Here is a 13036-nt window from a genome sequence, read left to right as displayed (position 1 = left end):
ATTTGATATAATATGTGAATTGGAAATGCGCATAAAACCAGGTGGATGGAAACACACTCGACAATAATGTTTTATTGTATCGGATCAGCACACTCGGCTGATGTAAAAAAAAAAAAAAAAAACTTTCCAAACACAGCTCCCAGTCGGGTGTTGTTACTGTCGGTGTGAGGTTTGAGAGCAGCAGCAGGTCGCTTCGAGGCTGAAAACACCGACCGCTTCTGTTGACCCGTTTATCACTTAGGAAACACCGAGAGCTGGCGGCTCGCTCCGCAGGAGTTGCAAACAGCCCTCCACACCTCCACCTCTCCGTCCTTGTGTCCGTCCCTCCATCTGTCCGTTCCCCCATCCCTCCAGGATTGAGATTTATCAAACTATTTTAGCGCAGAGTTGCCAAACACGCCTCAGCTCGCCGCCGCGAGTCAATGCAGCGGACATGGCAGCTCAAACCTTCGTACGCATTAGCAGCCCGAAGCCGAGCGATGGATTTCTGCCACCCGCCGCCACCTCTGAGGGTTCAGAGCGAGCGTGTGTGTGTGTGTGTGTGTGTGTGTGTTAAAAGAGTGTGTATGTGTGTGTGTAACAAAGAAAGTAAAGCTTGTGTTCATACAGCAGCATCAGGCCTCCCGACAGGAGCCTTATGGGTATGCGATTGTCTCGTTGTACGTGCGTCTGGGCAAGTCGAAGTCAAATTCATTTAAGGCGCCTTTTTCTTTAAGCAGATTTGTCGACACGGACGGATACAGTCTTGTATAAAGTACTCGAAAGCAATACTTGAGTAAAAGTACAAGTATCTTACCAGAAAATGACTTTGGTAGAAGTTAAAGTCTCCTTTTAGAATATTACTTGAGTTAAAGTATCTGATATTAACAGTACTTAAGTATCCATAGCAATTTTCTGATATTAAATGTACTTAAGTATTAGAAGTAAAAGTAAAAAAAACCAACTTTGATTATGAACTTTATGGCCAAAGGTGTGTAACGTTATCTTCATCACCACTGTCGTCGGGGTGGTCATCGTCTGTTACCATGGCGGCAGAGCCTGCACCAGGTGCTTCCATGACATTATCAGTCATTATGCTTCCTCCGCTTGGCCACAAACAGGCATCACGTCACCAACTGGAACGGAGCGTGCATTATCTCGGCAATTTAGGAGCAATGATTCGCCAAACTTCCTTTTTTTTTCAGTGTAATAAATTTCTTCTGATTTTATTTTGTAGTAACGAGTAACTAAGATGCTTAGGGTAAATGTAGTGGAGTACAAGTATACATTTTATTTTGGAAATGTAGTGGAGTAAAAGTAAAAGTTTCCAGAAATATAAATAACAAAGTAAAGTACAGATACGTAAAAATTCTACTTAAGTACAGTAGTGAAGTATTTGTACTTTGTTACATTACAACACTGGATGGATATACGAGGGAAGAAGAAAGAGGCTGTTAGAGGGAGGTAACGTGGACCGTCGGCATTGGAGCTGGAAACCCGGATTGGTTTTGTGCGTGTGCATGCTCACATGAGCCTGTCTGTCTATTTGTTTACAAGGGCTCACCAGGGAACGTCTTTGTGTGGATGAGGAGTGTAATATATGCTGTCACACACACACACACACACACACACACACACACACACACACACACACACACACACACACACACACACACACACAGCCACACAGCTCCATCCTCTTCACATTAGCAGCCAGATCACCTTTATGAAGCATCCGACGAGGAGGAACCTGTATGCTGTAAAGGAAAATGGGGGAAAAAAAATAGAAATATGGATCTCTTAACCAAAAGTCATTTAATCTCAGATTCAGCCTTCAAGAATTATTCTTTTGAAAACGAGATCAAATGTTTCAGATTGTGCCACTTTTTTTTTTTATTTTTATTTTTTTTTAAGAAATGATTGTCAGTGTGGGCGCCCGGGTGGCTCATGTGGTAGAGCGCACGCCAATGTGAAGACGGTTATTCTTCGACGCAGAGGCCCAGGGTTCGAATAGTACTGCGGCGAGTTTACTGTCTTCTCCCTCTCTCTCCCCTTTCATGTCTGTCCTGGTGATTAAAGGCGGAAATGCCCCAAAAATATTCTTAAAAAAAAAAAAAAACTAAATGAGTGTCCGCGTCTTGACACAAGACAAAAGTAAAGCAGATCGTTGCACAAAATTTAAGAAAAGGACGTAAAGGAAATATATGTTCATCCCCATGGTATTCTTTTTGAGCAAATAAAATTGTAGGACTCAATTTTAGAAGCTCAAAGACGAAATCTTTTGTTTCCCGGGGCAAATTACATTTTTGGTTTCACTTCAGTGCATCATTTTTTTTTTTTCAGTTTTATTTCTATTTTCTAGAAATAAAAGTCAGCATCTTGAAACAGATCTGGGCACTTCAAATCAAGAAAAAGTCATTACAAAGTTTGTAATAGGCCTACAAATTCGACAAATACAAATAATCTCATCTCATTGATTTTAGGACTTCATTTAGTTAATTATTTTCGACTTGAACAAAATTACTACATTTTTTTGTGCCAGAACCAGAATATGTGTCGAATTTTTAAATGACATAATTACTGTGACACCCTCAGGGAAACCGCCCTCCATTCATCACATTGAAATAGTTTCTGCCAGGACTAATGCAGACCCACAATGCCGCGCAGACCTCCGCCCCGCCCCCACCCCCCACACACACACACACACACACACACATTCCCTCCATCTGTTTTCACTCACGTCCTCTAATCAGCTCAATTAAGGAGCATCTTCGTACTCAATTTCCACGACAGTTAACGCGGCTCGCGAGGCGAACATCAGGCAGCTGATTAGCCGCTGAGGGAACTCGCCTCCCAGAGACTCAAAAAAGTCTTTTGCTGAGTGGGGGAAGAGAGGGAGGAGGAAGACAATCAGAAGAAATCATCCAGGGAACGGCAAATATCATCCAGTAATTTCAACATCCTCGAGCGTCTGTTAAGTCGGAGCGTGAGGTGATTGTCAGCGAGCTGATTAGCATACAACTCGAATTCCAGCGTAGAAATACTGTGGAGAGAGAGGAGGAGGAAATGATGAAGGCGGTAGGGAGGATTAGAAATGTGGACAATATTGAAGCTGCAATGGCCAAATCTGCCCTACTGAGTTTTCCACACAGTCCACAGAAAAGAATAAAAAAGATTAAGATAAGATCAAACTTTATTATCTGTTGACACAGAAAATGTCATCGCATCGTCTGCTCCAACAAGCAAAAGATTACATTAAGACGATCTGTATGGTCTCCCAACAAACATCTGACACCTTTCCGTAATGCGTGAACACACACACACACACACACACACACATTAGTACAGCACATGTTATATACAAAGGCAATTGACAGTGCTTTACATAATGCATTAAAAAAAGAAAGAGAGAAAAACATTAACTAAGAAAAGACAAATATAATCACACACCTTATCACATTATTATTTTAGTTTGAAAGTCTTGAGGTTCCTTTCTTGGGTATGTATAGTTAAATTAGGCGTGTTCAAACTGAACGCAAAAGCACATTTCATGAATGCAAATTTGATGCAGGCGGCACGAAGTGAAGATGTGTCTGCGCAAATTGGAAAATGTTTCAAATGTAGGTGCAACAAAATTGTTTAGCTAATCTCTAAGGTCTTTGTCTGCACTTCATCAAGGTACAGAGATGAACAGGAAAAGGAGAGATAAGTCAGAGTGTGACACACACACAAACACACACACACATAGCCCCTCACGGTTGAGGGTTAGCCGTCAGAGGCAAAATACGAACTGTAAAAATACTCAAATTTGCACAAAAAAAATGCAAAGCAAAGGTGCCAGGATGTCAGCCTAAACTACTCTCCTCTTTCCAGCCCCCCAGGAAGTGCGCCAGGATTTTGAAGCCAATTTGACAAAGTGGCCAAACAGTGGGATTAACATCCGGGCCCAAAAATACTTTTTCCCATAGACCTTTTCATAGGTTTTTTTTTGGACTGTCGCAACCCCCGTGAAATGACTGGTTTCACCATACGAATATGATCCGTTCGGTCCGATTACATTTGGAAAAGTCTAGAAGAGCTGCACCATTAAATCTTTTAACCCCCATTCAAGTTTAGCAGAGCTCTAAACAGGAAGTAGCCGGCTCGGCCGGCAGGAGGACTCTCGTGCGGCTCCTCTATGTGCCGCACAGTGCGGAAGCATTGTCTATCATCCCGGTCATTTTTGGCTCTAGAGCGCCACTGAGAATGAACGGGGCTCCGCCTCCAACGCTGTATCCAGTTCGTGTTATGCATCCATGCCTGTTTCCCCAGCGTCTATGCACATCAACATATTTGTCTACGGTGTGCTACGAGTTTCAACCGGAGTGTGACATGTTCATCCACAACATAGTAAAACGTATCCAAGCAAGGATTTGAAAGCGAGTTCTTAAGACTTTCGGAAAGAATACGTTTAGTCGACATTAAGAGCAGATGTTCAGATGCTAAATGTGTTGGTCCGCATTCCTCGTCGTCTGTCTTGGGCTCGTGAACTACAGTTACCATAAGTTTGTTTGTGTTTGTGTCTCCGCCTCTCTTTTGGCTCAGCTGTCAATCAAACACCAACCCATCCGCTCCGAGGCTGGAGGAGCGTTCTGAATATTTGATCTCCAAAGACCTATTTTTTTGTATTATGAATAATATGAACACTATTAAAGATCACTTTGACTTAAAGGATGTGTTTTTAAGTTGGATTTGAACCAATAAAAGCTTCAAGGACAAAGTTTTGGCATTCTGATTAATATATAATATAATATATATCTTATCTATTAATATCATCAACAGCCAAAAGCAAACATGTATAAAATAAAACTACAGTTAGGTTTATATCCTCTATACCAGCTGGACTGCCGGGTGCCTGTTTCTGTTGCTCAGAAAACAAACGCAAGCCAGGAATATGAAAATATTGGACGTTAAAGTGATGGTTCGCAGTAATTCACCCTAGGGTCCTTTGCACCATGACCTCGAGCCAAACACCCCCCCAGAAGCTTTTTTCACCTGGGTCTAACATTGGGCGAGTTAGCGTAGAGTAGCGTTAGCCGCTGAATAGCTTAGCGCGGGGCTAATGGACCCACGTTTGTATCTCTAAATGACCCTCTAATAATGCCCGAAATGATACCAAAGGTCTACACTAGTACAAATAGGTTATGCACTCATAAAACGATGGATTGGAAAGTTTGCAGTACACCAGAAGTTTATGTAAATAACACTTCGCCTGCTGGCTGCTCTGCTGCTGTTGTTGTTGTTGCTGCTGTAAGACGAGTGCTTAGGGGCCGTCTACAAATTACTACACCGAAAGAGATGCAACAAAAATATTTTTTAATTTAACTTATTTTTTTAAAGTAAGTGCTGTAATATAACTAGCAGGAGACAAGTAATAATTGAGGTAAGTTTGGAGACATTACCTTATTTAATCATTAAATTAATACATATTTTTGTTGTATCTTTTTTCGGTGTAGTAATTTGTAGACGGCCCTAAGCACTCGTCTAACTGCAGGTAGCAGCAGCAACAGAGAGCAGAAGAGAAGAAGAGAGCAGGCAAGTGTTCATAAACTTCTGGTGTACTTACAAACTTTCCAATCCATCGTTTTATGAGTACATAACCTATATGTACTAGATTAGACGTTTGGTATCATTACGGGCATTATTAGTGGGGTCATTTAAGAGATACAACGTATAGTCCGCTAGCCCCCCTAAGCTACTCAGCGCGCTAATGCTACTTACTAACCGGCCTAATCTAGACTTTAGACCCAGCTGAAAAAAGCTTCTGAAAGTTTGGTCGCTCGAGGTCATGGTGCAAAGGACCCTAGGGTAAATTACTCCGAACCATCACTTTAAAGTGCTCATATTATGCTCATTTTCAGGTTCATAATTGTATTTAGATGTTATATCAGAATATATTTACATGGTTAAATTTTCAATAAACACCATATATTTGTTGTACTGCACATTGTTCCTCTTTTCACCCTGTGTGTTGAATTCTCTGTTTTAGCTACAGAGTGAGACCTCTCACTTCTGTTCCATCTTTGTTGGGAGTCCCATGCAGTAGCTAGGTAAGGACTACTAGCCAGTCAGAAGCAGAGTATGAGGGCATGCCCTGACCGTACCTAGGTAAGGACTACTAGCCAGTCAGAAGCAGAGTATGAGGGAGTGCCATGCTAGCAGCTAGGCGAGCATTATAACGTGTGTTCCAAAGTGACCACGTCTGTCTCTGAAGTAAAGGCTGGACTACAGTAGAGCTGTTTGGAGCAGTTGGTGAACGGTGTTTTCTGTTGGAGATGGTAAGTCCCTTTGGGGGGAACTTTGGGCTTTTTCACTTTGGAAGCCTATAACATGCACAAAAAAGATATATAACACAATAAATTAAAGGGAAAACGCCAAAAAGCATAATATGAGCACCCTAAATTCAGTTTCAAAAAATGTTCATGAGAAGATGCTGAGTTTCTGAGCATCTGGTGACTTTTTCAGATCACAAGGTAAGACTTTTTTTCTTTTTTCCCGAGAGCAAACCTTCTGTGTTTGTTCTTTGGGCAGAAAAGAAATGAAATCAGAACCTGTAATTAAACTTGAATCCTCATTTGAAAGTCCCCATACATTCTCTTGCATTTAGTTGGCACGGAATTAAAAAACTGCTTTACTAAGCTTAATAAATCATTAAGCAACCAGTGTGAAAGGGGTCGGGGGGGGTCGCTCTCACAATAGATGGAATCTAATATTTGCGTGACCCTCGAATGATCACAGGCGTGTTTTGGCTTTTGTCAAGTGCATGAAATAACCTTTAGACTTCATTTACTCTCTTAAATTGGAAGGTAATTACAGTTCTTGTCAGTGTGAAATTTAGTCTGCCGATCTGAATATTACGGGTCATTACTGTGTCAGAGCAATTTCCCCGAGCATTTTTGTTGGGTGGTGGAAGGTGTAAAAATTACAAAGAAGCAACCAGATTTTTTTCTTCTTTCTTGTTTAACGGTCAAAGCCGAGCTGTGAACTCTTCCCTTGACACGCGGCATTCAGGAGTTCCGCAGTAAATTGGTACCTTTTGAATAAGTAAATGTTTCACCCTCTTTGAGTTCTGCCGTTTGGATGCCACGCATCCTTTGACCTCGCGCCGTAGTGTCGGCGGCGCCATTGAAGCGACGCGTTCCAGTAGCTGACGTTGATCTTCTGAACTCCTCTGAAGGCGAGCACAGAGCGACAACCAGACACTGTCCTTGTTCAGGGAGCTGCTGCAACACCATTAACATAATGCTGTTTTTTTATTTTTTATTCATGTTCTTTTTAAGGATGTTTCAGGCTGTGAAAAGAAAAAAAAGGTTTAAAAGGGGTTTTTACAATGCTTATTCAAGGTGTTTGCTCTCAGTTTTCTGACTTCAGAAATGGCTTGAGGATGCTTTCAGGGTGGTTGAATGAAGCCGCTTTTCATAGAGAAAGAATGAGCTCGGTTGGTCTGAGGTCACATACTGGAAGATCTGTTAAACAGAGAGCCTTGACATGTCCGACTGATTCAGAAGGCCATATGTCGTCCCTTTGTGATGCTCACCTTTAAAGGGTAGGCTTGTTCTTATCAAGGTTTTTCTTTACTTTGAATGGCAAAAAAAAGAAAAAAAAAAAAGAGTATTTAAACAGTGTAAATGTTGAGTATTTGAACAAAACTACTTGGTTGGACTTAGGTAAAGATTGCAATTGGGTTAAAATAAGTATGGTTATGGTTCATCTGTGAAGAGAACACCTCCAAAGTGTCGGACGCCATCGAATGTGAGCATTTGCCCACTAAAGTCGGTTACGATGACGAACTGCAGTCAGGTCGAGAGAGAGAGAGAGATGAACCCTAACCATAACCATAACACCAGATACTGAATGGCTTTCAGACCCCCCATCCCGGACCCCCCCAATACAGTAAAACTGCACGTTTTATTGTGGCCAGCCTAAGGCACACCTGTGCAATAATCCTGCTGTCTAATCAGCATCTTGATGTGCCACACCTGTGAGGTGGATGGATTTTCTCGGCAAAGGAGAATGGCTCACTAACACAGATTTAGACAGATTGGTGAACAATATTTGAGAGAAATAAGCCTTTTGTGTACATAGAAAAAGTCTTAGTGACTAGGGACGTCCCGATCCCGATCACATTATGGGATCGGAGCCGATTTTGGCATTTTTTAACTGATCGGGGATCGGCATTTACCCCGTTTACCTTACCCCGACTGTGTACATCAGCTTGTAGTGATCGCCGCCTTTAATCACACACGCCCTGCGCCATAAACGCTACGTCAGACTGCCTGGATGCCAGCACTTTCAAGCCAACATGGCGCTGCCACTCACCAGTGTCTGTCCAGAGAGTCTCGTAGCTTGCCAGCCCTTGGCAACAAGTAAAAAAAAGTCCATCTTTCTTAGTCATCCTTTTTTTTACAGAAGCATATTGCTCCAAATCTCCACCCTTCTGCTGTGATTCCACCAGGAAATCGGCTTACAGGCCGTTATTCCCTGGAGCCGACATCGGTAAGAACGAGAAGAAAGTCAAAGAGTGACTATTGAGCGCAAGAGGCGTCACTAGGTGCAATTTTACTAGGCGGACTTTGTCGCCCTTTCATACTGCGTCAGCGGACTTCCTCCTCGGCTCCTTTGCACCCGTCATAAGTCAGAGTTTATGGTTTCAGTAGATCATTTCACTTCTCCCAAAGTGAGTTTTGGTGGCAATTTGAGACTTATTTTTATCATTTTGCCTTCAGGGAAAACGTTTTATTATTATAACTTGGGTGTTATTGTCGTAGCCATTTGTTTTATCTCACCAACTGAATAGCTAAGATCTTGGAATCACAGTGACTTCCTTAAGCACTCAAACAATCAGACAGGTTGGAAACAAACCAACAGTTTATCCATATTATCATAAATATTGTATTATCATCTGAAGGTCAAACTGAAAGTGTGTCCCTAAAATGTCGGTGATAATCCGTCACTGCACAGGAAAATTGAGTGACCACAGAAATTGTCAGTGTGATGCCACTGACCTGCACTTTATAAATGCTCCTATTTCATGGACTGATTGTAATGTCTGAATGTTTGTTTTTAGCGCTTTTATTAAATGTGATTTTTTTAACTTATGAATATTTCTTTCTGTTTTATCAATTTGCAATTTGTGACGTAGGGCTGCACAATAAACCGCTTTTTTTTATAGCCATATCACCTTGCACGATAAACACATCGCAAAAGGCTGCAATAGACGCTCAGAGATTGGTGTTGGTTGAAAGAAAATCTTTTACATTTAACTGAATGTTCAGTTTGTTCACTAGAAGGTTGTTGGAAATGATTTCCTTTCATTTGTTTGAAATTCAACAAACAATTTGTTGTATTTTAGCAGAATACTGAAATCAGCAGAACTGACTAACTTTAATATCCGTTTATTTATCGCAAGTAATATCGTTATCGCGATATTCACATACTGCATGTTTTCCTCATATCGTGCAGCCCTACTGTGACTGATGAGAAACAAGTCATCATGTCTTCTGAATATGTAAGTACTCAGCCAAATTTTTTTGGGTTTCTCGCAGCAATGGTACACGGGCTCCATGAAGGCGGTGTGTGTTTGGCTGACGGACCGACTGGACCTGCAGCTGCACATGTACCAGCTGAAAACACTCATCAAGATTGTGAAGGTAAGAAAATATAAGACCAGAACTTCTGTCCAAAAGAAATAAACATAAACACATGTTAGTGTTGAAATGCAAATGAAATTTCCACAAAAAGAAGGACTTTGTCATTAAGAGCTGACAGATTACTTTTACCTACCAAAATCCTTTTCTTTGCTGTTTTGAAAAGAGCGGCAGTGAATGAGCCTCAGACCGGCTACACTGAATTAAAAAACATTTCAAATGTTGGCTTATTCATGTAAAAGCAGTCAGAACTGACATTGAAGGAGGAGAAGAAGAAGAAAAAAACAAAGACAAAGTAAATAAAAAGTGTCCTTGAAAGCAGCAGCAGCAGCGGTGTGAAGAGGCGGCGAGAGACCAAAGAGAAAACTGCTCAACTCTCCCGCGCGCCCGCTTTTGTCTTTTCATAGTTTGCTAATGTACGCGAGACGTGAGAGTTTAACTTGAAGGTAAGGAGACGAGGAATTCTAATGGCTTCGGAGAGAAGGTAAAACAATAAAAAACCTCAGATGCCTCAGCCTGCTTCTCGCGCCACATAAAAGACTCGCATCGGCCTTCAGCCGCTTTTGTCCGGACGGCAGTTGCTTACATTCCTAAGATGCTCTGTGTTTCTCTCTCTCTCTCTCCCCCCTCCCCCACCTTCTCCTTTTTGCTTTTTTCTCCGCCCCTCCCCGCCCATCAACAGAAGACCTACCGTGACTTCCGGCTGCAGGGCGTCCTGGACGTCACGCTGAACAGCAAGAGCTACGAGACGGTGTACAACCGGCTGACGGTGGAGGAAGCCACGGCGGCCGTGAAGTCGGGCGACGGCCTGCAGGGCATCAGCATGAGAGACAGCGACGTGGAGGACGACTGAACGCGCGTCGAAAACCTCCGCGCCACATCTCGCCTCTCGATTATCGTCTCTCTCTGACAGATCAGGACCTTCCGTCACAGTGTGAGTCACGGTGTAGATCGGGGGTTTTCAACGGGGCTTTTTTAAGCCAAGGACCCTTTAACTGAAAGATAGACGGAGCAGGGACCCCCCTACTATATTTGTTGTATAAAATGAAAATGCATATTAAACTGGGCCTACAATAAGACGTAGGGCGGCCTAAAGCCTTTATAGATACCTTTTTAGTGCGTAGCATACTAAGTTATCAAAATGATAATTGTCGGCAGGATTTTATAAATCATGTTCCAACGTTAAAACCGTGAATCCTTAGGATGAACTGGATCTGTGGATGGCTACCTTAGTGACTTCCTTACATATCGGCGCGTCAGCTTAAGTGTTTTTTTATTTCACATTCATTTATATTTGCTCATAATATTTTAGATTCATGTTAAGACATTTTCTTTTCTGGAAAAAAACAATTTGGTGTGATGTGTCATTCATCGTGACTGAAGGTCCTGATCAGTTAGAGACGAGCACTCAGGCAATGACCCCCCCCCCCAGCTCCTCCTCCTCGCTTTTTTTCTCCCATCCTGCCATCCCGCTCATCGCCCTGACACTGCTGTACACGCGTGGTGAAAATGTGCACGGGTGGGAATGTACGACAAACAGGAAGTCAAGGACGAGGCTTCTAACTGGATACTCTGAACGGTGCTGAGACAAAAAAAACTCATCCCCCCCTCCCCCTCCCCCCCCCACGCAGCCATACTCTGATTGATGTCACTTTGTACAGTCGAGCTCAGCGATTGCTGCCGCTCCTTCCCGTTTTGTTTTATCATCCACAGTCGTAGCTAATTGTTCAAAACAGGCTCCGGCAACTCTGAAACCCCCACACACACACACACACACACACACACACACACACACACACACACACACACACACACACCCCAGAGTCTGGGCGGTCATGTCTTTTTTTTAACTGATAGCAACGACAGCACAAATCAACTAAAGAGATTTTATTTTTATTTGACAGGAAGCTTGGAATTGTAAAGTTTGATTCGACTGTTTTAATCAAAGTAATTTTACGGTTGTAAATTTGAATGTTTTATGGTTTTATCTTTGTAAATTACCGACCTATTTGGTTCAATTTAAAAGTCCGGCCAGCATCCTCTCGGTGCTGAAATATTCAGTACATCGCACAGAGCCTGCCGCCCCCACTGAAACAGCAGCATCGTTTGTCTAGACTCATAAAATGGCCGACGTTTACACTTTCCTGAAAACCAACCTCGGGCGAATAATGAATGTTGTTTGTGACGAGCAAATGCAGAAGTAAGCGGGGCATTATAGCAACCCAAAACGTCTTGTGGATCAGGGAGAACAGAAGACAATCCTTGACAAACGTTGACCAGCAGTCCAATATTGGTTCCTTTCCACCAGGGCCACAAGGTTTCTCTAACCGTAACCAAGTAGCTTTACATGCCTAAATGTAATCTAACCTTAACCCTGGCGACGGCAGATCACAAAACACTCTTATGAAGGGCTGTCCTTGACTGGCGTTGTAGTCAAGACAACCTAAACCAAGACCAAGTCATCACCAAGGACAAAGTGTATAGAGACCGAGACGAGACCAAGAGCAGACCAGTGCCAGACCGCCAGAGCTTCTCCTGGCTCCCGCATTCCCGTTCTTGGGAGTGTGCGTGTTAACAGTAACACATTTCAAATAAGAAATTGCCGTAGTTGCAAAGTTGCTGCAGTTGAAGCAGGAGGTTTTACATCCAATCACAGCACTGATGTTGAAACATCAAATTGGGCAATGCAGAGGCAATTTAGTTTTATCCACGCAGTTGTGGTCTTGAAATAAAATCCTGAGTCCTCTTTATCCGAGAAGAGACAGAGTAAATATGGGGTCAATTCCGAGATGCGACCAAAAGTGGTCTTGAGACCAAGACCGATCTCCAGTACTACAACACTCTCCTCGGCTAAAGAAATTCGTAGTCTTCTGACACTCATACGATTTGGTTGACTAATTGATTAGTTGATTTAATCAACAGATCTGTAAAAAAAAAAAAAATTAGTTTCTCCACAATCAATCCTGCAAAAGCACCTCTTTAAATCTTGTTTTTCATAAGTCATTCAGAAGTGAGTCTGTCAGCTATGATGGATGTTTATGATGGACAATAATTATGTTTCGTCCAACTCGGTGGTTTGTTTCCAACCTGTTTGATTGTCTGACTGTTTGTGTCTCTCGGGCTATCAGACTTACAATAACTTTGAATGTTGTCGTTAAGTTGATGGTTAAACGTACCGAAATTACACCCAAGTTAATAATAATAATGAATCAACCAGGGACACATCATATAACTTATTTTAACCATGCTTTCCACTATGATATTTCCATAACTTTCATACTGCAGTTGCCGTGCACACGATAGATTAAAAACAAATTAAACATTAGCCCTTCAATGCTCTGAAGCGTTTCAGAACGAAAACCGAAAAGTGC

The 13036-nt window shown here is 42.3% G+C and overlaps 1 protein-coding gene across 5 annotated transcripts in view; it reads left to right on the top strand.

The window, feature by feature from the left end:
* cadps2 (Ca++-dependent secretion activator 2) overlaps positions 1 to 11098 on the top strand; it is a 268325-nt gene extending 257227 nt beyond the window's left edge. For all 5 annotated transcript variants that reach the window (XM_039809759.1, XM_039809758.1, XM_039809762.1 and 2 more), the window contains 2 exons: positions 9564 to 9668; positions 10348 to 11098. In XM_039809759.1, coding sequence (XP_039665693.1) covers positions 9564 to 9668; positions 10348 to 10518 — 276 coding nt within the window. In that variant the 3' untranslated portion in view covers positions 10519 to 11098. The remainder of the gene's footprint in view (positions 1 to 9563; positions 9669 to 10347) is intronic.
* The last annotated feature ends 1938 nt before the right edge of the window (positions 11099 to 13036 follow it).

This window comes from Perca fluviatilis, chromosome 8 (assembly GCF_010015445.1).
Source record: "Perca fluviatilis chromosome 8, GENO_Pfluv_1.0, whole genome shotgun sequence".
Lineage (NCBI taxonomy): Eukaryota > Metazoa > Chordata > Actinopteri > Perciformes > Percidae > Perca > Perca fluviatilis.
The sequence above is the reverse complement of the archived record's forward strand: the minus strand, read 5'-3'. Positions and strand labels throughout refer to the sequence as shown.